Raw genomic sequence first — 27,100 nt, 5'->3', positions numbered from 1 at the left:
TGTTTTAGCTATCTGTGAAGAGTTAACATAGCAGGACTGAGACTGTTAATCCTTAGAAAGGTTTGCTTGCAAGATTGGCCCTGGATTGGTATCTGGGAACTTGAATTTTTGGAAAGGTTCTTATTCATTGAGAAAAATGGCTCATTGTGCTTAAGCTGTGCAAATTTGATTTATGTTGAACAACCTGCTTTCTAGGTTGTATCTGGACTTTTGGTAGGTGTTAGGCAGAGGGTGTCCACAATAAAATCCCTGAACAGTGAGTTTCTTATGAACTTACCTGGTAGAGAGTGTTTCACATGTGTTCTCACAACTCATTAATTACTACAGGAATTTAGCATGTCCTTTGTGACTCCACTTGGAAACATGCATCTGGTTTTCTCTGGACCTTGTACCTTTTCCTTTTTACTGATTTTGCTTCGTATCCTTTTGGTCTAATAAATCAATAAAACCATGTATGTGACTATATGTCAAGTACTGTGAGTCCTAGTTCTTCTAGATCTGGGTGGTCTTGGGGACTTTTGACACACTGCTATATTTAACTTTATGCATGTTTTGTATTATTTTTATTCTCACTTGCTGTTTCAAAAATAGCATCCTTTAAAATTTCTCCTAAGGTCTTGTACGACAGTATTAACTTTTTTTGTATGAAAGATTTTCTTCCAATTTTTGCATTGTCTTTTTAATCAAAATTAATTTGTGTGTATTTACTTGGTTCCCTTACTTCATATTAACAGCAGTTCCTTTTACCTTATATAAATAACAGGCATCACTTATTCTGTGTGATTCCAGGCTGTCTGTTCTTACTGTAAATATTTTCTCTTAAATGTTAGATCATTGGAAATTAATGTATGTGGTGAAACAGTTGTTGGAAACCCTCTAAATGTAGCTCTTCTCTTTGGGCAGTCTTTAAAGGAAAATACTGCCTAGTTTCTTACATGGGAAGATCTGTCTGTCTGTCTCTGTCTCTCTCTCTGTATCTGTCTATATCAGGTTCCAGGATTATTAGGACTAAGTGGAGGGAAGAGGCTGGTGATTTATGGTATGGGAGATTTTTACTCTATTGGGAAGTATTAGGACTATTGTGGAAATAATTTACAGTACAAGTAAAATGCAGATGAAGTAAATGGTTGATTCTTTTTTCTTTGAAATCACCTGTCTGTAGAATATCTGATAGCCTAGGGTAATAACAATGGTTATTAAGGAAGATAGGTGAATCATTTTAGCACAGTAATTCATACTTTGATTTTTGGGAAGCATTTACTATCTGTACAAACTTTTAATTCCAGGGGATAAAACAAGTTACAAAAAGTTACCTTCTTTACTCCCCTGGAACTTGCTTTCTTGCATGAACAATAATTACTAAATAACTTATCATGTGTTATTAAGGTTGTTTTAAGATCCATGTAGGAGAGACCAGGAAGGCTCACAGAACATGTATGGGAGACCTGCTGTAGGGTTTAGGGGTGACATCTCTGGAAAGTATGAGTCAGGAAAGTGGTGGGAGAATGAAAGAAGTGTGGGAAAAAATGAGATTAAATGATCAATTGGGATAATGATAAATATAAGATTAAATGAGCTATAGAATATTTTAGTGCCTGGTATTTGTGCTCAATAAATGTTAGCTTGTAATTTATATATAGGGATATTACCAGATTGGATAATCACATAGAAGACCTTTAGTTTTTAATTTATAAAGACAAAGGTTTACATCAACAGTATAATAAATCCGTAAAATCATTTATCACTAAATAAATACCTCATGGTATAGAAATTTTGGCATTTGAGAATGTATTGCTAGGACAGAGATCATGCTTAACTTCTTCACATATCTCCAGCACTCCTGACGCATAAAATGTGCTTAGTCTTATACACATGGGCAACAGACACATGAAAATAGGTGTAGCATCACTTATCAAGGAAATGCAAATCAAAACAATAATGAGATATTACCTTGTTCCAGGGAGAATGGCCCATATACAGAAAAACAAAACTCAGAAACAACAAATGGTTAGGGTGTAGAGAAAAGGAACCCTTACACAGTGCTGGTGGGAATGTAGACTGTTCCAACCCCTATGGAAAACAGTATGACGGTTCCTCAAAATATTAAAAATAGATACCATATGATCCAGCAATTCTGTTCCTAGCTATCTACCTGAAAAATACAAAATCACTAATTTGAAGTGATATATGCACTCTTTACTATAGTTTATTGCAACTCTTTACTCTAGCAAAGTTATGGAAACATCCTAAATGCTCATCAATAGAGCAGTGCATTAAGATGTGGTGCGTGCGTGTGTGTGTGTGTGTGTGTGTGTGTGTATTGTATATATATAATAGAATACTACTCAGCTATCAAAACGGATGAACTCTTGTCATTTGTGGCAATAGGGACGGAACTGGGAGAGATCAGGCTAGGTGAAGTCAGCCAGCAAGGGAAAGACAAATACTGGATAATTTCACTCATGTGGAATACAAGGGAAATAAAAAGGAATCAGCAAAACTAAACCACAACAAACTCTTGAAATATGACTGTAGAATTGAGGCTACAAGATGGGGAGAGAGGGGACCCAGTGATCTATGGTAAAGGACTGTGGGTGCTTTGATGGTGGATGCTCATATACAAAGTTGTAAAACAGTGTTATCTCAGTAAAGAAAAAAAAATGTGCTCAGTCTTTTTAAAAATATATTTGAAATGGCTATTAAAATTTTTGGATAAACTAGAGACCAGGAGTGTTACATGATTTCAGATATAAGGAGTACTTTTTTTTTCTTACCAGTGGTGGTCCTTCAATGGGTTATAAATGGCTTTTTGATTAGAACTTAGATATTACCCTTTTTGTATATCCTTTCTGTAGCCAGCAAGGATCTGTGGGGACAAAGTCTTATTTTTCTTCTCTTGGGGACTGTGATTAGTGCTCTTTAATCCTCTAGCACTTTGACTCACAATGTATTTAGTTATCTGTTGCTGCAAAATAAATTACTTCAGAATTTAGCAGTTTAAAACAATAGACATTATTTCAGTTTTTGTGTGTCAGGAATGTGAGAGTGGCTTAACTCGGTGCCTCTGATTCAGGGTTTCTTGAGTTTATAGTTAAGCTGTTGGCTAGGTTTGCAGGCATCTGAAAACTTGACTGGGGGGAGGATGTGCTAAGTTTACTTGCTTAATTGTTGGCAGGAAACCTTAGTTCCTTGCCATGTGGATCTCACAATAGGCCACCAGGGTGTTCTCATGGCATGATTGTTGCTACCTCTAAGAACAAGTGATCCGAAAGAGGGTACAAGCCTGTCCAAGATGAAAGCATTGACTTTGATAACCTAATCTTGGAAGAGACCCATCATTTCTGCCACATTCTGGTATTTAGAATGATCAACCGCTGAGGGAGATGGGACTATAAAGAAGTCACTCCAGAGATAGCCCCACACTGCATTGGTGGGATCTACTTCTTCAGCCTACTGTATCTGATATCTAGAAATAGAAGTCAATTAAACTAGCGCTTGAGTAAATTGTTGCTTTCATATGAGTAAATTTGTACGTTGTTTTCATTGTAGAATGAGATTTCCCACATTCCTGAGCCTGTTTGGCCTCTTTGCTTCTTTATTCTTTTTATTTTCCCCTCCTTCCCCCCCCCATCAGATTTATTTGAATATAATAACTTAATGTTTTTATGCGGTAGCATTTCAACTTGGGAGTGCTACATAAAATTGGGTTAGATATTTATAGATTGTGGATCCTATTGGATTATAAATCTTAGTTTCTTATAATTGTATGTATAATGCTGTTTCTTGTGATACCACCAGTGATTTTTAAGTCTTTATGGAAAAGTGAAAAGTGAATAAAGTAAATGAAAATGTTTTTAGTGGGCATGTTTAGTTTTTTTTGTTTGTTTGTTTTTGTTTTTTTTTATAGAGGCATGTTTTTATTTTTATTTATTTGTTTGTTTGTTTGTTTGTTTGTTTTGTTTATACATGCACTGGGTACAGTCAGAAGCGCGGGAGGGTGAGAGAATTCACCAGAGCCAGAGCGGGGAGCAGAGCAGGCAGAAGGACCGAAGTACACTGCTGAGGGGAGCAGCGGGCGGCAGGAGAGGTCTGCACGCCATGTGGGACCCTCCTCCTGTGGCCTGGGAGCAGCCGGGGATCGAACCGGCACCGCAGAGGCCGCGGGCAACTTCGCAACCCAGGGCTCAACTGCTGCGCCACTGGGGAGGCCCGGCATGTTTAGTTTTACTTGTATGTGGTTGTTACTAGTTCTATGTTGTATTAAAAATAAATGATCACTGGATTTTAGTACTTCTGGAGATAGAAAATATGGGCCTTCTCTATAATGTTGTTTAGCGGATGGTGTTTCAGTTAGGAGCACAATTACTTTGAATATTTCAGAAGTATTTTTCCTTCCTGAATCCTGAGTTTGAACATCAGATTTTAGAAAGCTTTATTATTGTAAGAGCAGTATGACCCTCAAATGTGAATGGATAATATGCTGACTTCACTTAGAAGCTTATGTGAAACTTACTTTTTCCTTATAGAATGCTATTATAAATAGTGTTAGCTTTTCTTTTTATTCCATCCCTCTAAAACCTGTTTAACCTATATTGAGTTAGAACTCAGCCAAAATTTTAGAATCTTTTTTATTCTTATTTATCCTGAAGGGGCCATGATGCTTTTACTTTCAGAAAAGCAACAAGCACAAAGCGTTTTGTTTTCAGAACCATTTGAATGTAAATTGCTGATACAGTACCCTATCATCCTTGCATACTTCATTGTCTTTGCTCCAAGTTAAAATATGCTACTATAATTCCCACAATGATTGATCAAAATCAGATAATTAATGTCTTCAAAATCAGTAGATACATTTCTATTACCATCTAATTCTCAGGCCCAATGCAAAATTTTGCCCGCTGTCCCAATATAAAATGTGACATTTAGTTGTCATGTTTCTTTTGTCCCTTTCTTTCCGAAACAGTATTTGCTTGACTTTAATGCATTTATATTTGTCCAAGTATGTCTTTGTATATTAATTTCAGTATTTCTGTATCTTTCTGTATTAAAAACTTTGTTTTATGCTATTATTAACTTTGGTGTGGACATCCTCTTTGCTCCGCTCACACTGTTAGATACCTCCCCTACCCCCATGATGCCGAAACCCAACACCATTTAATATTCCTTGCAGGCCCCTAGTCTTGTTTCTTCATCCTGCTCAGGCATTGACACTCTAGGCTATCCTCCTAAGGGATAATTCTCCCTGTCCCATTTTGACTCTGTCAACTTTTTTTTTTTTTTTTAATTTATTTATTTTTATACAAGAGCTGGGGTACTGGTCAGAGGCACGGGAGGGTGAGAGGATTCACCACAGACAGAGCAGGGAGCAGAACAGGCAGACGCCATAAATACACTGCTGAGGGAAGCAGGTGGTGCGACAGGAGAGGTCTGCTGTGTCATGTGGGATTCTTGCTGGCCAGCTGGCCGGGATCGAACCAGCACTGCAGAGGCTGCGGACAGCTTCACAGTGTGGCGCTCAACCCGCTGTGCCACCAGGGAGGCCCTGACTGACAACTTTTGTGACCTGCTCTCCCATGTAGATACCCTCCTCACCCTACTTGTATACTAATAAGCAATTCCTGGCTACCCTGTCCATGGGCACCTCTTACTCTGATCATGCTTTGATATACTTTTCTGGGATCCCCTCCACATGTAGTCACTTACCCTGCTCATCCTGCATTTCCTCTACATAAATTGTGGATTTTCTCCTCAACCTACTCTGTTTCCTGCATCCCTGCCCTGCCTTTCCCAGACACATACGGATGCATACCTTGATCCCACCTCCTAATTGTTTTTGTACTGCAATATTATACTGAGAGGAGGGGAAAAGAAAGTTTCAGCATCATTTATGGAAACAGTATGATTTAAATTTATGTTTGATAGAGATAAATATTTCTCTTGATAGTAGGGATCTGGAAAATCTGTAAAGGGCATTTGGGTATCTGCTTTTGGAGCTTCATTATTGACAGACTACTGGTATAAATAAGTTTTTTATTTGTGAATCTAGGCTTCTGTGTATGGATAAATTTGAATAGATTAGTAAATTTAGAATAGCAGGAAGGGAAGAAACTAAAAGCAAGACGTGTTTAGGGAAAGATAACGGAATTAATTCACTTCTTGGCAAAACTTGTTTGCTTTCATGCTAGTTTCTATGCCCCCAGATGTCTTTATAGTGTCTATGTTAAACACACACACACACACACACACACACACACACAAACTTTATATCTGCTTTATGAGCTCAGTATAAATTTTCACAGTTTCCATTGACATTTGTTTCCCTAACTGTAGTCATTCATGTATTTTCAGTATAGCTATATCCATCCTTTATCATTTGCTTAAACAACTTGTAGTTGACTTACCTTTTTTATTTAGCCTTGTCAAATGAATAGTGCCTTTGTAATCATAGGTTTTATGTTCAAGTTACTTTTTAAAAATCACATTGTTAAAATGAGTGTAAAACTTAAAAAATTTGAAGATCCTTAGGTGTCGTATAAAATCATATCACATACCAATGGTATGGACTCCAGTTTGGGACAAGTTTTAATATAACCAAGTATAAACGACTGCTTGATAAACTTTTTCCTGACTTTGTTTGTGTTTGTATGTTTGGAAGCTAGAGCTGATATGTTCTTATTTCTCTAGTATGTTTTCATCTAAGTGCTTTTTCCTGGTATGATTTTTCTTTGCTTTTCCTCTCATTTAGATGAAAAGTTATGTTAAATGAATTTTAAAGTCAAATCCGCCCCCATTATGATCTGAGGGACCTTTTTGAAACTGGTCAAAATGTACACATTGGAAAAGATTTTAGCCTGTGACCTTTTGAAGAATTTTCTGAGTGCAACCAGGAACAAATTATCCATTGTTCTAAGTGCCTTGCTTAATGTTATGCCTTCTCTTGCTGAATTCTCTTATTTGTTGAAAGCTTTTAGTCTTAACTAGCTAACAGTTTATTAACACAGATCATAATTAAATGTTGATTACTTTTCTTCCTGTAGCATAGACTCTTTACATTTCTACCACAATATACAAAGATTATATAAAGTAGCATGAAATACTTTAAAAAGTTTATTTTTTTCCAATTGGGAGAGGAAATTCATTAAAGTAAAAGAAAAGAAAAAAATTGTCTCAGTCTTACTGCTTAGGTAGAATGACCTTATCTTTATAAAATTTTATATTCAAGTTTTGATTATGAACTCAAATTTATATATTAAATAAGCTTTCTGTTGACCTATACATGTAGAAAAAGACACAGATATATGTAAATATACAGTTTAAACATTTGTTTTCAAAGTAAATATACCAGTGCCACCAGTTACAGTCAAGAAATAAAAACAGTGCTAGCAATCATAAAGTCTCGCCTTCTCTGTGTTTTCTTTCAGTCATTATGTGCTCTTTCCAAAGTCTCTACTATCCTGACTTGAGCTTAGCATATTTTGAAATTTCTGTAACATAATCATATGGTAAATGATCTTTAGTTCTAGTTTATTTTACTCAGTATTGTATTTGTGAAATCAATTTATAGGTGTCATTTATTCTTCTTGTATAGTTTTTCTTTGTGTATATCAGTGTTTTTTTTTTGGTAACTTTTTTGATGTTGATGTATGTTATAGCATTTTCAGTTTCAGGAAATTATGAAAACAGTGCTATAAACATTGTATCTTTTGGTGAATATGTGTATACATTTCTGTTGGGTATATACATAATGAAATTTCTGAGTATGTGTATGTTCCATTTTACCAATTTTTACCCAACAGTTTTCCAAATTAATTAATACACTGGTAGTGTATAAGTGTTTCAGTTGCTGTGGGTTTCCCTGTTTATATAGGCTATAACTCTCTAGGCCTTATAATTGAGAACTGAGTATCTTTATGTATTTATGATGATCCCGCCACTAAGGTGGTGGATGTTAATCTTTGGTCCTTTTGAAACTGTGGGACTAAAATTATTCTCTGCTTTCCAGAAATTACTGGCTTGACTTCTCACCCTTTTCCACCCAATTATGTATTTGAGACCCATTGAAGTCTATGGTTTTGTCACTTTTGTTCTCAGTTACAACCAAAATCTCCAGTGATTTCTTTTTCTCTCAACAGAAGTATTTTGCTTGGGAAAAGCCTTGTTTTTCAGTTTTAGTTTTGATCCAGATTTCTTAAATTCCCTGGGTGAGGGGGTGAAACAGCTGCAGAAGATCACCTTACCTATCAGCATTTCACCCTTTTTTAGGATCTTGTTCTCTCTACTTCTCTTTCTTTCAGTAACTTCCTAAAATCTTTACACAGATTTTTTTTTTTTTTTTTTTTTTACTTTATCTTTTTGTACATGTGTAAGTTTGGGGGAAGGAGTTTGTTGTTTTGTGATGAATTACTGTCTTGCATGGAAGTAGAAGTATGGATTTAAACATTTGATGTTTAAACATTTTATTTAAAACATTTTTAAACAGTTTATTTAAAATAAATTTAAAAAATTTTTCCATCGAATGTTAAAATATTTTAATTTTTGGTCATTGGAAACTTACTCAGAATTCACTTCTGAAATCATTTTGATTCAGCTCTTTGCTAAGTTTTCTTGCTATCTGATATGACAAGGTGTTACAGGTTTTTGCTTCAGCTATGGTACTGCCATTTCCTGAAGGAATCCTACTTCCTTTTACTGGGAATTTATATCTTGAACCACCACAGAAGTTCTTGTTCCATAAAGCCTTAAAAAGGAATTCGCAGAGAGAAACAAACTGTTCAACAAAGTAAAGTTTATTTAGAGTAAAAGAACAAAAGCAAGGACTCCCAGGTGTGTTGTACCTGGGAGGGGCAAAGAAGCTGAATGGACCTGTGTTTAGGGGATATTTAAATCTTTATTTCTCTATTCTAAAACCTCATTGTCATCTTTATGATTGGCTCTTTCTCAGTGGCTGTACTTCCCTGGGCAGCTGTGTCCAGCTTTACAGCTCTTATCTTTCTTTCACTGCCCCTGTCCAAGGTCTCTTAAAATTTATTTGCATTAGCCTTAAATTTAATGTCCTCATTAGCCCACCTGAATGTCTCTGTCCTTATCACGGAAGCTTTTTTAATTCTCCCAAAGTTCTGCCTGCACTGTCCCTGAAGCTGCCTAATTAGCCCTAACTTGCCTTAGGACTCATTTACATATCACATAATTATTCATGTCCTTGCTTAGATAGGCTAGAGCCCGGCAATGCCTAAAAGAAAAATAAATGTCCTTTGGGTAGATCCCTAGTAGTGGATTCAAAAGAGCACCTGTGCCCCTATGTTTATTGCAGCACTGTTTACAATAGGTAAAACTTGGAAACAACCCAAATGCCCAAAAATCGATGACTGGATCAAGAAGATGTGGTATATATATACACACAATGGAGTATTTATTCAGCAATCAAAAAAGATAAACTCATGCAATTTGCAGCAATGTGGATGGAACTAGAAGGAATTATGCTCAGTGAAATAAGCCAGAAGGAAAAAGAAAAATATCGGATGGTTTCACTTATAGCAGGAATATAGGGGAACCAAATAAGACATCAGTGTAAAAAAAATACAATAACAGTACAAAACACAACAAAGCAAAAACGGACCATTATAAATCAGACAAACTGCAGGGGAGGAGGAGGGAGAGGGATCAGAGGGAGGAGGGAGGAGCACAGGGGCTGTGGTGATGGTGCACGGGTACATTGGTGAAGGAAACTTTATGGGGACTACACTGGGGTGGGGGGAGGAAGCAAATATTGTTTAATAATGAACAATGATGTAAAAAATAAAAAAATTAATATATAAAAAAAGAAAAATAAATGGCTGGCTATACCCAGGACCTCAGAGATACTTGCCAGAGCCCATAAAGCCCAGGAGGAACCAAAAAACATTTAGAGGGGAGAAAGTCTCCTACCCTGACCAACAGATGGGCTGAAAAATTGCCTGAGGAGAGCAAGAAGCAGCAAAGGGGGAAGGCAGACACCTGCCTCAAACTGCTCCTGGGGATGATAAGCCAACACTCTGGAAGCTGGAAGTGCCTGTGCAGTGCACTCCAGGAAAGAATGGAATGAATAGCCCCATTTAAACCAAAAGACCCCCAACTTTCTGCACAGTTGTTCTTCCCTATACTCTTGTCCACCCAGGCCCCCTCTCCAGTTGTACTTTCATTCTGACTCTCAATAAACTTTGCTTTTGCTTCTGCTGGATGGGGTTTTGAATTCTTGGATGGCAATAGTCAAGAACTAAGGAACTGCAAAACCCAGAAACATCTAGGAACCCCAGAACCTGGAAAACACTTGATCCCAGAATATATATTTATCTTCATTGTTTTGTCCCTAGGAAATATTCCACTAAGAATATACAGTCAACTTAATATTTAAAGTCTGAGATTAGTTCCTCTCTTTGTGATTATTCCATTAAAAATTAAGATACAAATATCAGTTTAGTTGCTTAATTTTCAATTCTAGATTTGCCTAATTTTAATTTTTTCATATTTACACAATTCTAAGATGAAATTAACAAAACCCAGGGACTATAGATGGTATCCTTGACCCCTCTACTTTATTTCCTTTCACTCCAAAGAAGTGCTTAAAAGTTTTTACATTTCTTTTGTTGCTTTGTTTTTTTAAGTATAGATGATATATATATATATATATATATATATGTTTTCCTCCCCCTTCTTAGATGAATAGCAACGTCCTATGTATATGTATTACACCTTGATTTTTTAAATTTAAAGATAAATCCTGGAGATTTTCACAGCTGAATGAATTTGGGCTCATTTCTGTCATACTGTTTGCTGTTTGTACAAACAAGTTGTTTTATTTAAGGAATCTTTTGTTGTATGGTCTGTAATTTCCTCTTAACATATTTAGATATTTCATATACTAAAGGTTTATGTATTAGATTCAGTCAGGGATGAAGATTTTGTAATGAGATAATGGTTTTATTAGAGAAATAACAGTATACAATTTTGAGAGGACTGGCAAAGGTGAAGATGTGGAAGGGTGTGTTGGAGGATCAGAGCCACTGTCACTAACCAGATACCTTAAATCAATAGCAATGGGGAGACAAGTTCAACCTTTCAAGAAAATCGGAGAAGCCAAGTGTGTCTAGCCACTGAAAGAACCTATGAGTATCTCTTTATGTGTTTTCACCTGTCTGGTGGTGACCGGACCACTTTTGATGTAGCAGAAACCTACAATTTGTGGTTTTTGTTCTCTTGGTTGCCTTGATGTAGTATTCTAATTTCCTTTTTTTTCTAGGGGTAGGGGAGATTTATTGGCTAGTGGTTTTCTTCTATGAGCAATATGGAAATTAGCTGATCTTTACATTTCCTTCTCCCTCAGCAAGCATGTCTTTCTGGTATGCTTTTATTTTCTGTTGCAGTGTTATTCTGTTTCACCTTTTTTGTTTTTTCTCATAACAAGTACATGATTTTATCACAGTATTTTCTGTTGCTCTTTTTTGGGGCAGGGGGGTGAAATTGGTTTTTCTGAATTGGTAGGAGGGAAGTATGGGCCAGGATAGTCTTCTGTCTTCATGGCTCTAGAACTCACTCTGCTGTCCTTTTAATGAAATTAAAATATATATATTCTCATCCTTTCTTGCGCACTCTTGACTTTTTCTTTTTACACTTTAATCTGGACCTTTTTCCTTTGCTGCTGTTGTACCTGTACACCCTTAAATAATGTTTAGACAAATATCTGTGGACCCTGTTATCCAGTCAAGTTTGCACTAAAATAAACTCTCACAGACTTGGGGATGTTCATAAGTTACCTTGCAACCCTGCCATCTTCTAGAAGTCCCTTCTTTTGGTCTTTCAAATAATTTTCGCTCTGATTTTTATTACTAACATTATGTAATTCTGTAAATTCTGTTCTGCCCCTTTTCTAAGCCCTAAAAATGCTTCCCCTTGTTTGTTTAGTATTTCTTTGCTATCAAGTACATCACCTATTATTGCCTGACTAAATAAACTTGGGCCTCTTGTTCTCTTTCTGCCTTTAGTTGCACCATTTTAAAAGTTAGAAAGTTAGACTCAGGTTGGTTTGTTGTTTCACAGAAGAAACTCACCAGTGTTCTCTACTGGCATTAGCAAGCTCTAACTTCTAAATAGTAAATAGATGATGCTTTTAATGCTGAGTGCTACTCTTAAGCAGAGTAGAGAGTAAGGTGGCAGTGCAGTTGAACTCATTCTCAAATAAATGTAAATGTTGACCCTTAAGGAATTTTTTTTTTTCACCTCTGAGCTTTATCTGTTAGTTGTTCTGTTATTCCTTCAACTTTGTGGCTGTGGGTAGTTATCTTACCTGAATAAATCTTATATTTTGTAGGATTTTTCAAGATAGACCTTTTCTCATTTCTGAAAAACCTGCAGTTATTTGTCATTCTTGACTAGAGCTCTGGGCATAGATTTTCTTGGTCCAATACATGACGTAAGTGTATAAGGGAAAGATTCATGTGCTTTTTAAATTTTTTGCAAACATTCTCTAAAATAATTTTTAGCTACAATTTTTAGCTACAATAATTTTTATATAGTGCTGGATAAATGATTTAATTTTGTAGATAAAAAAGATAAAAGAAAAATTTCTGATTTCAGAAAGAAAAACTGCAAAATTTGAAAATTTCAAGGATTTTAGATTTGTTATAAATGCTATTATATATTGAAAATTGGAACCTGAGATACAAATTTAGGTAACTTTGGTTGATAAAATTTTTCTACAGTCTCATGATTTTGAGTGAGAAATAAAAATTCTTTTTGTTTATTTTCAAGTGTAAACTCTAAATATGTTCTTTTTTCCCCCTCAGCTTCCAATAAAAACAGGACAACAGAACACACATACCAAAGTCAGTACTGAACACAACAAGGAATGTCTTATTAATATTTCCAAATACAAGTTTTCTTTGGTAATAAGCGGCCTCACCACTATCTTAAAGAATGTTAACAATATGGTAAGTATTTGGCTTACTGTTTTGTGGGAGAATTTTCTCTGGTTTGGCTTTGATTTAAAACTTTGGAGCATCATTTTAAAGTATGGAAAGTAATTTCCTGTGGACTCCAGATATAAATAGAAATTGATTGATAAATGGATTGATTTTATAAAGATAAATGTTTTTTCCTTCTTCCTGTAACCTGTGTTCAATTCTGTAATACTTAGAGAACCCATTGTTGAAATAATTTTCCTCAAATAACAATTTCATTAAGTAATTTCCACTGACAAAAGCTTGTATTGGCTTTATTTTCCTTAGTTTTATAAAATCCATTCATATTCCTGAAACTTCAAGGTATTTTAACTGTTCTCTCTCTTTGCTTTTAGCTATATAATTTCTCTTTTCTCAGGTGATTCTTTCCTTTCTGTCAACTCCTGTCTAAAATGTCCTTCATATTCAATTCCAAACAACTAATCTGGATATTTCTTTTCTTTTCTTTTTTCTTTTTTCTTTTCTTTTCTTTTTTTTTTATAGAGGCATGTTTATTTATTTATTTATTTGTTTGTTTGTTTTTGTTTATACATGCACTGGGTACAGTCAGAAGCGTGGGAGGGTGAGAGAATTCACCAGAGCCAGAGCGGGGAGCAGAGCAGGCAGAAGGACCGAAGTACACTGCTGAGGGGAGCAGCGGGCGGCAGGAGAGGTCTGCGCGCCATGTGGGACCCTCCTCTGGTGGTCGGGGAGCAGCCGGGGATCGAACCGGCCCTGCAGAGGCTGCGGGCAGCTTCGCAACCCAGCGCTCAACCGCTGTGCCACCGGGGAGGCCCTCTTTTTTATTTTTGAATTACTTGAATTTTTTTTTATTGGAAGTTAAATGATATAGCCTTTAATATCACTTAAATATTAAAAGGTAATAAAATCAAAATTAATCATTACAATTATTTTTTTTCAATTATCTTGATATTTTACAGTGGCTACCTGTTTTTATTTATTTTTTTTTTAATTTTTTTTAAATTTAAATTTTATTTTTATATTCCCCATACAATTACAACCCCCTTATTTTGACCCCAATCCCTCCTTTCCCCTCCCCCCACACCCCATAGAGTGTCTCTGGTTCATAGTTGTTTGTTGATTTTGATATTTTCTTTCTTATAGTTATTCTTTTTTCCTGGCCCCTTATTTAAGATTTCTAGATTCCTGCTATGAGTGACACCATCCGGTATTTTTCTTTTTCTTTCTGCCTTATTTTCTTGATTAACTCTGAACTTTTCTGCTTGTCTTTAGCACTTACAACCTCAATTTGTATTGTTTGTTTTGAGCTGTGAAACTGACTTCTGTTGTAATACATTGTCAGTCTCAAGTTTCATTGTCATAGTCACATCATTTTTGGTATGTTCTTTTTAAAAGGTTGATTAGGAAATACCATGGACTTATAAAACTGATAAACTGGAAATGCAGACTGTCATTTTGCCTTACAAAGAAATTTTCTCTTTATAGACGAAAATCAAGATTTCCTGAAAAACAAAACAAAATAGGACCAGTTTACAAAAGTAAAGCAATTTGTAGAAATACATTTAAGATTGTATGGTGCTTTTCCATTGCAGTGTGTTGGGCATAGTCAGAGGATTTTCCTTATATAAATATGTGACCATGTTCTCAAATGGAAAATATTTTAATATTTAGAATATTTAGAATCTTTTTTGCAAAACAAAAACAAAATTAGTATTGTGGTATTGGCATCCATATAGAGCTTATTGGGTGAATTGAATTGTGGAAACCATAATCTTCTGTTGGTAAAATAGTATAGTAGTCACTTTAAAGATAGTAAATGCTATGGGCCTCCCTGGTGGCGCAGTGGTTGAGCGCTGGGTTCAAGGCTGCCCGCAGCCTCTGTAGCGCCGGTTTGATCCCCGGCTGCTCCCCGGCCACCAGAGGAGGGTCCCACATGGCGCGCAGACCTCTCCTGCCGCCCGCTGCTCCCCTCAGCAGTGTACTTCGCCCTTCTGCCTGCTCTGCTTTCCCGCTCTGGCTCTGGTGAATTCTCTCACCCTTCCACGCTTCTGACTGTACCCAGTGCTTGTGTAAATAAATAAATAAATCTTAAAAAAAAAAAAAAGATAGTAAATGCTAGTGTTACAGCATTTGTTGCTGTAAGAATTAAGACTTATTATTTTGTGGCATCAAAGTGTGGTTAACTGGTCATTTCAAGATTCTGGTAAAGACCTATCTGTGTATCTGAAACGCACATACTTTTGAAGTATAAACCAGAGTATCTTCTTTTACTGTTACAATGCTAGTGACAGACTAATAAATGTCAGCATTTTGTTTTCTTGAGAATTTATTTTGCGTGAGCATTAGAATAAAATCAGAAATAATAGATTTAAGTAAGAAATGTATTTAAGTAAGGAAGATAAAATGGAAGGCTATTGATTTTCCTTTAGCTTCTCACTTTTCAGATGTGTACTGATACATAGTGGAGAGTAATAACTTTTTGTTTTCTGAATATCTTTTATCTCAGAGAATATTTGGAGAAGCTGCTGAAAAAAATTTATATCTCTCTCAGTTGATTATATTGGATACACTGGAAAAATGTCTTGCTGGGGTAAGTAAACCTACTCTTAAGTAGGCAGGTTTTGTGAATACAAGTTTGAGAAGGATCTGATATACCAAAATATAGGTATTGACAAGGAGGATAGTCATGTATATTTTTGCTTCTAAGACATATGAATATAAATTTTGTCAGTAGAACTAATCTGGTAACAGAGATAAGTTTTCAAAAGAAAAATTATTTTCTCATCTTTTGCATGCTTAATATTGTTTACTTAAAAAGTATTGACCTTGGGGGGTGGGGGGCGGGAGGGGAGGGATTGGGGTCAGAATGGGGGATTGCAATTGTATGGGGAATATAAAAATAAAATTTATTAATTAAAAAAAATAAATAAATCTTTAAAAAAAAAAAAAAAGTATTGACCTTAAGTCACATCTCCTCTCTGGTTTTTTAGAAAAGTTTTCATGAGAAAAGGTCATTACTTGATTTAATTAACTTCCCTAGATGTTGTTAGGTATTGCGTAGCTGTAAAAGGAATGTGATATGCAAGACCAACAGTAATTTTGTTTCCTCTTAGGAATCTGATTTTAATGTTTTACTTTTCTAATAAATCATTTTAAAAGAAAACTTAAACAATATTAGAACTATATTACTGATAGATCCTACATCCATGTGTAAATATGAACGTATAGATATGTGGAGTAGTTAAGTATAAAATATTTTTCTCGGATTTTCTCACGTTATCTCAGTGTACTTAATTAGAATCGTTTCAAGAATATTTCTGTTGTATAAAGCAAAATGTTTCTATACTTGAGCAGCCTTAATTCTTCTTAAAACATGGCAGGAATTTATATAAACATATACATTTATTACCATCATTTCTTGTTTTGACTTCCCTTTTTTAAAAACACCTTTTCTTTATTGAGGAAACGATTTACAACGCTTTATATGATTTAGGGGAACAGGCTCACACCTCAGATGCAAGCCACCATACTCCTCCTACCATCAAAGCAGTCACAGCCCTCCATCTTAGGCCATGGCCCTCTCACCCCTAATCTCTCACCCCCAAGCTCTCACCCACACCCTTTCCTGCCTCCAGCAGCCTTAACTCCATAGCCATACTCTTACGACTCATTTTGAATACCTCCATTTATAGATCTATCTTTTAACTAAGTATTGGAGTTAACTTGTTTTTTACATTCTCTCTTGCAGTGGCATACCTTTTGCTTTTGTTCAGAATTATTTCTCTCTTCCCATATATTAGAATTGGTCTCAATAGTAGACCTAGGTGGAATGGACGGGTTGAGAAGAAGGAGTGGTGGGAATGTTTGGGGAGCAGTAAGATAGGGATTTGGAAACAATTTCACACAACTGTGTATCATTAGGGAAGAGAAGTATTTAGGTCACAAAATCTAAATATAATGTCTTAAGCTTATAAATGAATCTTGGCTATGTCTCAAAATTGCCAAATTTTTTATAAGTTTTCTACTTAAATTGAGGATGGGATAGGTCTGCTTTAGCTTGTTGCTTTCAGTTGGTGATATGCTATTACTCTTCATAAAATGATGTGAAAGAGCAAAAGGTTTGTTAAATAGGATCATAGAACTGTGAAGAAGGACCATTTTTAAACTTCTCTTGAATCAGTTATTTGATTGTAAATACATGTTTATCAGCCACACCTATGTTTGAGTGGGGTAGGGTAGTTAATTGCTCCTTTGGGTACATAGCTTTTCTCCGTTAACATGTCATGCCAAGGCTGATAGTAAATATATTTTGGGGAATGAGCATTGACATTGGCACCTTTTTAATTTGATAATCTTTGGAAATAGCCTAATTAAAACTCTTAGTGGGCATGGTATAATTTGTATAATACATAAAATATATATGACTTCACTTTACTCTTGAAAATGTTGTTTTTTTTCATTAAATTAACAATTAAAAATATTTTTATTATTGAGCAATTTTCCTCAATTGATTTTATGATTATCACTTGACTTTCATCTTTAGATGAAAATAAGTTGAAGCAGTGTAAGAAGTAGTTGAAATAGCTAGTGAAATAGCTAAGTGAAAGTACACAAGTAATTACCAATATCATGGTTTTGATATTTTGTAGAATTTGAGGAATCTTATTTTTGTTCTTGTATGTATGCCCATTATTCAAAAGATTGAGCATTTCTATTCTTACTTGTGTGTTAGAGTTAATGTCAACATCTGTATTATTTGGTTAGCCTGTAAGTTAGAAAAAGTCATTATAATTTAAATTTTGCAGGTTTTTGTGGTTTCTGTTTATTTACTGTCTATATTTCAGTGTATTTGTACCTGAAATTCTTGGATTACAGTTCTATATCGAATTCAGCAGAGCACATGATTATGTAAAATTTTGTTCTTTGTTGTCATATTTGGTATTACCAAATTGTTTTTCATGTATGAATTAAGTGAGATATTGATATAGAACAGCAGTATATCTGAAGAATAGTTTATCCTTTGGTTAATTGTTAAATAGATCCTTGTTTAACAAAGTAGAAGTCTCAGTGTGAACACCAAAATTATCAAACTTGGTATCACTAACTGTGAGATCATCTCGCATTATATACTATTGATATGATGTAATATCAACTAATACATCATCTAGTATTTAACCTAAATCTAGTCAGACCATAGGTCTTAGGTATAAGTTAACAAAAAATACAGTAACTATAAGAACAAGTTAAGTTGCACCACTAGGAATCAAATCAGCAGTGTGGGAAATTTTGTAAGGCATCTGGCCTATTAAAAAAAGTGGTGTCACAAAAAATAAAAATCATGTAGGTGGAGTGTGTGTGGGGCGGATAGGTTTAGAATAGAGACTAAAGGAACAATGAATGACAAGGCAGCTCTCCTCTGCAGGTGCCTCTCTTTTTCCTTCTTTTTTTCCCTAATAAACCGGTCCATTTAAAATGTAAAAAGTAAAAAGTAAATAAAGTAACAGTAATAACCATGCTGCACACCTTCTGTGGATCCCATTGAAAGAAAAACGAAGAAAGACGTTTTGGATGTAGTTGGTGAAATATGAATACAGATTAGTTGTTACAAGGGAATTGTTTTTTTTCCCTTGGTGTATTTGAAAATGTCATTTTTTAAATATACTGAAATATGTAGGGGTAGAACATTGTTACATTTATAACTTACTTTGAAATTGTTCAACAAAAACAAAATTATTTCTAATGACTGTTTATTTTGGTCAGTGTGTCCAAAAGTGGGAGTGATCATCCACCCAGGAATTTACTTGGATCTTGAGAGGAATAACATAAGGAACTCACCAATGAATATGAATAAAGTTTGTGTAGAACTCAATAAACTGGGGAGTCTCTGAATGAGAAGGCTCATGTAGGATCTGAAGACTAGGGGAACAAGCAGGAGTAGGGGAGCCTAGGAAGGGTGGATGTTGGAGTTGGACTTTCATTGGGATTAAGAGAGAGAGAAATACCGAACATGATAGAATATTTATAATTATTGAATCTAGGTGATGAATATATGGATGTTCATAATTTTATTTCAAATCTTACATAGGTTTGAAATCTTCATAGTAGAAAATCTTTGCCTATAAATTTAAGAACATTATGGAGTGACATGATTATTTTGTATTTTAGCAACCAAAGGACACAATGAGATTAGATGAAACAATGTTGGTGAAACAGTTGCTGCCAGAAATCTGCCATTTTCTTCACACCTGTCGTGAAGGAAACCAACATGCAGCTGAACTTCGGAATTCTGCTTCTGGGGTTTTATTTTCTCTCAGCTGCAATAACTTCAATGCAGTTTTTAGTCGCATTTCTACGAGGTTAGTATGTAAATCCACCATAGGACTGTTGTAAGTAATATAAATTTTAGTCTTTCATTTACTTAAGAATAAAGGGTTGATAGAAATGAGTTTTTTTAAAAAAAGATTTATTTTTAGTTATGCATATAAGAACTGGGGTGTAGACCAGAGGTGCAGGGGTGGGAAGGGGGTGTGAGAGGATTCACCAGAGACAGGATGGGGAGCAGAACAGGCAGATCTACTGAAATACACTGCTGAGGGGAGCAGTAGGCAAGACAGGAGAGGTCTGCTTTGCCATGTGGGTTAGCTCCCTGGCTCAGGATCTAACTCATGTTGTGGTGGCTGTCCATACCTTGATAGTGCTGGCACTTAACCCCTTACGCCATCAGGGAGGCCCCATTTTTCTGAGTATTTGTAGAAATCTTATGCATAATTTCTTTGAAATTTTTTTTATGTAAAATTGTGATATTTATGTGTACAATTAATTTTGACTGCTGTTGTAAACTTGAACGTCTAAATTTTAGGGAGAAAAAAATCATCCATGACCAGGTTTTGCTTTTAAACACTAGGTATAAATTTCTGACTTGATATTGCATTATTCCTTAAACTGTAGTTAGCCAGGCAGCATAATTGGTAAGTCATAATTCTAATGATCTCATGACCTTGCTCCTTATCACAAGATGTGCAATTATTAAAAAAAAAAAAAAAAAAAAGCCAGTAATGTGGAAGCAGTGGAAAGTGAGTAACTGGACAGTATAATTCTTGAGAAAGTGGTCTGTATTTTAAGTTTGTAAACTGTAAACACTCCTCTTCATTGAGCATTTATAGCTTATGCTGTGCTGGTTTATCCTGTTTCTCTGAAATTTGTGTGATACTTTCCCTATTTTACTGGTAGGTAAACTGATAAACCCAGAGACATTATCAAGGTGATATACCAAATACTGGAGGAACTCAGAATTTCTATGTCAGCCTTACTTCAGAATATATTAGTTTTATAATACCAGGCTGCTTTTATTTTCCTGTACTGTATTTCTGTATTTTAATGAGATAACTTTTAACAGAATATACTGTTGTGCTTTAAAATTATGTAATACATATAATTTAAACTTTTAATGATGATTAAAAATCATGTGGGCATCAGTTGTGATATACTACAAATGGAGAAATTGGTATAGTTGGTGCTGTATGGGATAGACTTCTCACTATAAGTCTAGAGCTTGTTTTCATGCAAACAACTTGCCTTTTTCATGCAAGTAGAGTAAAATGGCTCTTTAATTATGACCAAGTAGGAAGTATCATTTAGTTATTTAAATCAAAGACTAATAAATCAAAGACTAACACAGAATGGAGAAAAACAATTATCTTTGCTTAGTGTTGCCTGTATCTTGTTTTCTGTGTTTTGTGAACAGTGTACTTCCAGTAGTCAGAGTCTTTCCTGCTTCTGTTGTTTACCAGCAGGTGTGAATAAGAACATGATGCTGTGAGAATTCATGCTATGGTATTTTGGGGAAATTGGCTGACTTCAAAATCCTGTAATCTTTTTATAGGGTTTTTTCACTTTTCTATTAGGATGCCAGGCAACAATTTCTTCAACCTCTCATCAGAATTCCTAGTGTAAAGAAAATTAAAATTTTATTTAATGGTTTAATATGAATGATGATACTGGATAATGTTTATTAAAAAGATAGACTATACTGGCCTGTACCCCAGTTCTTATATGCATAAATTAATAAATCTTTTTAAAAAAGATAGAATAATGTCTTCATGAACTCTTTGAGTGATAGCATTTCATATGCTGAGTAATAATAAACTGGTTGAAGTAACAAGGACTTTGACCAGGAAATCGGAGGCTCAAAAATTATGAAAACAGGGCCTCCCCTGTTGGCACAGCGGTTGAGCACTGGGCTGCGAGGCTGCCCGCACCCTCTGCAGTACCAGTTCGTTCCCCGGCCGCCAGTGAGGGTCCCACCAAAAAAAAAAAAAAAAAAAAAAAAATTATGAGAAAAAAAGACAAAACACAATCCCTTTTTTGCTTAGGTAATTACCAGACCAGCCTTACTATTTGAAGACTCTTCAGTTGGAGGTAGAGAATGATCAAATGAATAAAATGTTTTTCAGTCTTTAAGCATGAGTTGCTTTATAAATACTGCTAATGTGCCACCTTTGAAAACTCCAGAAATCTTTTAGTCATCAAAGTCTTTATTTTATGGGGTTTTTACTGCACTAGCACATGTGAAAATAGACAAGTTTTGTGTATTTTTTGAATCTTGTTCATATTTTCTGGAATAGAAGTTGTCTCCAGAATAAGCCATTTTCTTCAGTTTTTAGGGGACAGACTGCCTAGATATAGGATTTATGAAATATATTTTTTAGACAACTACATTTGCTGTTTCACTTAGCTTGTAGTAGAAATAGGAGCTGAGTTTGTTAGAGGACCACTGACCTGAAAGACCATTATGGCGTTTTAATTTAGATGGGGGTGTCTTATGACATTGATGTCATAGCACTAGGTGACTTAAAATATGCTAAGTAGTAGAATGTCATTTCCCTCTGAAGATTGATTTTATGTCTCATGTATATTATAATAGATGAATCAATGTCATGAAAATTTGTTAATGTTGAACCACTCTACCTTGTATCGAAATGTTTCTCTTTTAGGATTAAATTCAGATTTTAATATTTTCATCCTTTGCTTTTCTTTAGGGAATTTGGGCTACAGATCTTATGATAACTTTATTATTCTGCTGAAGTAATATACCATGTTCTATGGCGCATAGTGCTCTTTTATGGAGAGGATTAACTTGTCTCTATACAGAATTACTGCACAACTGTATTAGATGTAATTGTTTTATAGTGGGATGACCCTGTGAAATGTCTAATTTGACAGCTACCTGAAGCAGAAGACTGAATAGCTTTAAAAGTTCTCTTTGATTCTTTTTAAGTTTCCATTTTTAAAATCTGATTTCCTATTCTTTTTTAAAGATATATTTTTATTTATTTATGCATACAAGAACTGGGATGCAGACCATAGGTGCAGGGGAATGGGGTGAGAGGATTCACAAGAGACAGAATGGGGAACAGAACAGGCGGATCTACTGAAACGCACTGCTGAGGGGAGACACAAGAGGTCTGTGCCATGTGAGTTAGCTCCCTGGCTGGTGATCCAACTCATGCCACTCTGGCTGGTGATAGCCGATAGTGCTGAGACTTTAAACCCTGTGCCACCAGGGAGGCCCTTCTGTTCTTTTTTAGATAGATTTAAATTTCTCATGTCTCATCATTTAAATCATATCTATTTATATTCTTTTTAAGACTTAAATGTTCTTAGAAGTTTGTATATGCCAACTCAATTGTAGTGAATTGTTTACTGTTTCATTAACTTTGATTGCAAATTTTTCTTTAGTGCATGCAGTCTCTTGTCTTTGGGAATCTCTTACAGCCTTGAGCTGTGAAAGTGTCCTAGTGATAGTTTTGTGTTTGCTCTTGCCTAGTGTCCAACTCTAGACTTTGGTTTTTGGTTAATTCTGTCGCAGATTGCATGGGTAATATAAATGTGGATTCAAACACTTATGAAGTAATAGTCTTAAGTGATTCCCCCACCCCACCCAAAACTTAGAGGAAATGTCTTTGTGTGGTAGATTTTCTTTACTTTTTTTATCCTTTCCAGTTCTTCCGCCCTATCTCTTTTCACCCCTGTCCTTTCCTCCTTTTTTCCTTTCCTCTCTCCCTCCTTTTTTGCTAGGTCTGTCTCTTTTCCTGTATCTCTGTCCTTCCTTCCTTCCTTTTCGCTATGTCTCTGTCTATCTATGTCTGTCCCTTTTATTTTTTAGGGAGTACATAGCACTATTTAGTGTTTTCTACATGGCCTAGGTTCTGCTCACTGTATTGTTGGGGAACAAGGCTTGCTATTCAGTTCCATATGGGTGGTCAGCCTCCTGTACCCCCCCAAATTCAGAAGAGAATAAACCTTAACCATGCTTGTCCTTCCTTTGTTGCAAGATCAGATAATGCCTTTAACTCTGGCTTTCAAGTTCTTCATTTCTGGATCTGTGTGATGGTGTTTATTTCCATACATTTAGACATCTTTTTGTTGTTGTTTAGTTTACTTGGTCTTTCCAGATATTTCAGTGGTAGATTTTCTACTTCATTTCTTTTGCCCAAACTCTCCTTTGATTTCTCTGATTTAGAAATGATGTTTAAGCTTCATATAGTACCTCTTCCCTATGGAAGTAACTGAACTATAAGAGGAATTAAACTTTTCTTCACTTTCACAAACAACCACAAGTCAACTTTTCATTGGTGTCACTGATATATTAAGTTGTGTTTCCTAAGGAGTCATATCCCATATTTCTAGCTTCCTTGTAGTAGCTGTGGTATTTTTAGTATGTAAATAAAATCTTCCCAGTGAACTACTAAACTTTTGCTCATTCTAATGTTGTGATGAGCTTTAGTAAAAGTGCTCAAAATAGTTTTAATGTTAGTAATACATTTGTATGTTAAAGTGAGTAAAAGGAGAATTTTGAGAAGCAGTCAGATTGATTTCATTTCCAGCTATTGAAAGTTTAATGTGATCATTAAAATCAGTTTTTATTTATTTTTTATTTTTTAAAATATTTATTTATTTATTTTATACAAACACTGAGTACAGTCAGAAGCGCAGGAGGGTGAGAGAATTCACCAGAGCCAGAGTGGGGAACAGAACAGGCTGACTGATGAAATACACTGCTGAGGGGAGCAGCAGGCAGGGCAGGAAAGGTCTGCTGTGCCATGTGGGACCCTTGCCAGTGGCCAGTGATCGAACCGGCACTACAGAGGCTGTGGGCAGCTTTGCAGCCCAGCACTCAACCACTGTGCCACCAGGGGAGGCCCTAAAATCAGTTTTTAAATGAACTATAATGATACAACTCACGTTAACATTATGACTAAGGTCGTGTAGTATTTGTGCTTTTTCACTACATTTCTCTTTGCATTTATGAAATTAATACTTACATTATACTTCTTACAATTTTTAATATCTATTAGTTGAAATAATGAGTAGGTCTCTTTAGGAAACAATTCAGTAGATTAGTAGTACCAACTTTTGAAAAGCTGACTTCTGGTTGTTAGTGAAAAATGGAAGAAAAGTTTAACCTCTTTTATTTAGATATAAGTGATTTATCCGTTTAAAGATATTTGCATTTTCAAGTGTTTAGTTATTCTACATTTGTGGTAACTTTTACTTCATGTAAGGGACATTTGGGGTTTAGAAAGATTCTTTTTTGTTTTCAATTTTTTTCATAACATTTATCATTTTTACATTTTTTTAAACAATATTTCCTTCCCCCCACTCCCTCAGACTGAGTCCCCATAGAATTTCTTTCCCCAAGGCACCCATGTGTCATCACCACAGTCCCATGTGCTCCTCCCTCCCTCCCTCTGATCCCTCTCCCTCCTCCTCCCCTGCAGTATGTCTCTGGTTTATAATTGTCTCTTTTTGCTTTGTTGTGTTTTGTACTGTTATTGTATTTTTTTTTTTTTTACACTGATGTCTTATTTTGTTCCCTGATATTCCTGTTATAAGTGAAACCATCCGATATTTTTCTTTTTCCTTCTGGCTTATTTCACTGAGCATAATTCCTTCTAGCCCCATCCACATTGCTGCGAATGTCATGAGTTTATCTGTTTTGATTGATGAATAATATTCCACTGTGTACATATGCCACATCTTCTTGATGAAAGATTCTTGTTCTTACAGCTTAAGTACTACTGTGCAAGAGGGACTTTGACCAGATAATCAGACACATGTATAGATTGAAAGGTGCAATGAAAAGTCTTACTCATTTTTTCAATATAAAGTAAATGCAGCCTGTGAATATAGATAAAGTACTATTTACATTTTCAAAGTCTAGTTCATAGGAATTAAAAATTTTAACATTATTTTACTTATACTTTGAAAATTTAATTTTATAAACTTTATGGCAGAGAGAATAGCATAGTAGTTCATATATATCACACATTTTTTTTTTTTAAAGATTTATTTATTTATACAAGCACTGGGTACAGTCAGAAGCGCGGGAGGGTGAGAGAATTCACCAGAGCCAGAGCGGGGAGCAGAGCAGGCAGAAGGACCGAAGTACACTGCTGAGGGGAGCAGCGGGCGGCAGGAGAGGTCTGCGCGCCATGTGGGACCCTCGCCCGGTGGCTGGGAATCGAACCTGCGCTGCAGAGGCAGCGGGCAGCTTTGCAACCCAGCGCTCAACCACTGCGCCACCAGGGAGGCCCTATATCACACATTTTTTACTCAGTTTCAGCTGTTATCAACATGCTGTTATTTTTTAAAAAATAAAAATATGTATACTTAACATAGACAACTTAATTTTATATACATAACACATAGTGAACTTTATTGGGTATCATGGTTTCTCTCTTGATATCCCCTAAATTAATTGTGTTCTATTAGAAATACTTATCCTCTTATTTTTTTAATCTTTTTGGAATTATTTTTTTAAATAATTTATTGACATATATTTTACATCATTGTTCATTTTTATACAATGTTTGCTTTCTTTTCTCAGGTATAGTCCCCATAGAATTCCACCAGTTCATCCATTCATCATCACCATAGTCCTTTGTGCTCTTCCCATCCTTGTTTTGATCCCCCCCCACCGCCAAGAATGTCTATGATTTATAGTTGCCTATTAATTTTGTTTTGTTTTTTATTTTTACTATCTTTTTCCCTGATCTCTCATTTGCTTCCCTTTTATTCTTCCTGTGAGTGAAACCATGTGATATTTTCCTTTTTCCTTCTGACTTCTTTCACTGAATGTAATTTCTTCTAGCTCCATCCATGTTGCTATGAATGGCATGAGTTTATCTTTTTTGGTTGCTGAATATTATTCCATTGTGTATATATACCACATCTTCTTGATCCAGTCATCTATTTTTGGGCATTTGGATTGTTTTCAAATCTTACCTATTATAAAAGTGCTGCAAAATTTTTCTCCCCATCGGTAGGGTGTCTGTTTTGGTTAATGTCTCTTTTGCTGTACAGAAACTTTTTAGTTTGATGTAATCCAAGTTGTTTATCTTTTCCTTCACTTACTTTGCTTTGGGGGATGAGGCTTTAAAGATCTTACTGTGATGTATGTTATGTAGTGTTTTCCCTACATAAAACAGTACATATATATATGTATATGTGTATACATATATTTTCTTCTATATATTTTATGGTTTTGGGTCTTTTTTTCTTTACTTTTTTTTTAAGATTTATTTTATTATTTATGCATACAAGTACTGGGGTGTAAGCCAGAGGTGCAGGTAGTGAGAGGATTCACCAGAGAGTAGGAGCAGAAGAGGCAGATCTACTGAAATACACTGCTGAGGGGAGCAGTGGGTGAGGCAGGAGAGGTCTGCTGCACCATGTGGATTGCTTCCTGGCCAGCCAGGGATCGAACTCATGTTGCGGTGGCTGGCAATAACTTGATAGTGCTGTCTTTAACCCCTGTGCCACTAGGGAGGCCCTGGTTTCAGGTATTATGTTCAGTTCTTTTACCCATTTTGAGTTGATTTTTGTGCATGGTGTGAAGTAGTGGTCTAGTTTCATTCTTTTGCATGTGGTGGTCCAGTTTTCCCAGCACCATTTATTGAACAAACTGTCCATGTTCCATTGCATATTCTTTGCTCCTTTATCAAAGATTAGTTGTCCATATATGTGTGGCTTGATTTCTGGGCTTTCTCTTGGGCCATTGGTCTATGAGTCTGTTTTTGTTCCAGTAGCATACTGTTTAATTGTTATGGCTTTGTAGTATAGTTTGAAGCCTGGGAGTGTGATAC

At 35.5% G+C, this 27,100-nt stretch overlaps 1 protein-coding gene across 4 annotated transcripts in view; it reads left to right on the top strand.

Moving 5' to 3' along the window:
• NF1 (neurofibromin 1) overlaps window positions 1-27,100 on the top strand; it is a gene marked incomplete at both ends in the record, with an annotated part of 273,922 nt that overhangs the window by 38,760 nt on the left and 208,062 nt on the right. For all 4 annotated transcript variants that reach the window (XM_084237353.1, XM_084237352.1, XM_084237351.1 and 1 more), the window contains 3 exons: window positions 12,819-12,962; window positions 15,460-15,543; window positions 19,119-19,309. In XM_084237353.1, coding sequence (XP_084093479.1) covers window positions 12,819-12,962; window positions 15,460-15,543; window positions 19,119-19,309 — 419 coding nt within the window. The remainder of the gene's footprint in view (window positions 1-12,818; window positions 12,963-15,459; window positions 15,544-19,118; window positions 19,310-27,100) is intronic.

This window comes from Talpa europaea, assembly GCF_964194135.1.
Source record: "Talpa europaea genome assembly, chromosome: 7".
In the NCBI taxonomy this organism is placed as follows: domain Eukaryota; kingdom Metazoa; phylum Chordata; class Mammalia; order Eulipotyphla; family Talpidae; genus Talpa; species Talpa europaea.
Note: the sequence above shows the minus strand (reverse complement) of the source record. Positions and strands in the feature narration are given on the sequence as shown.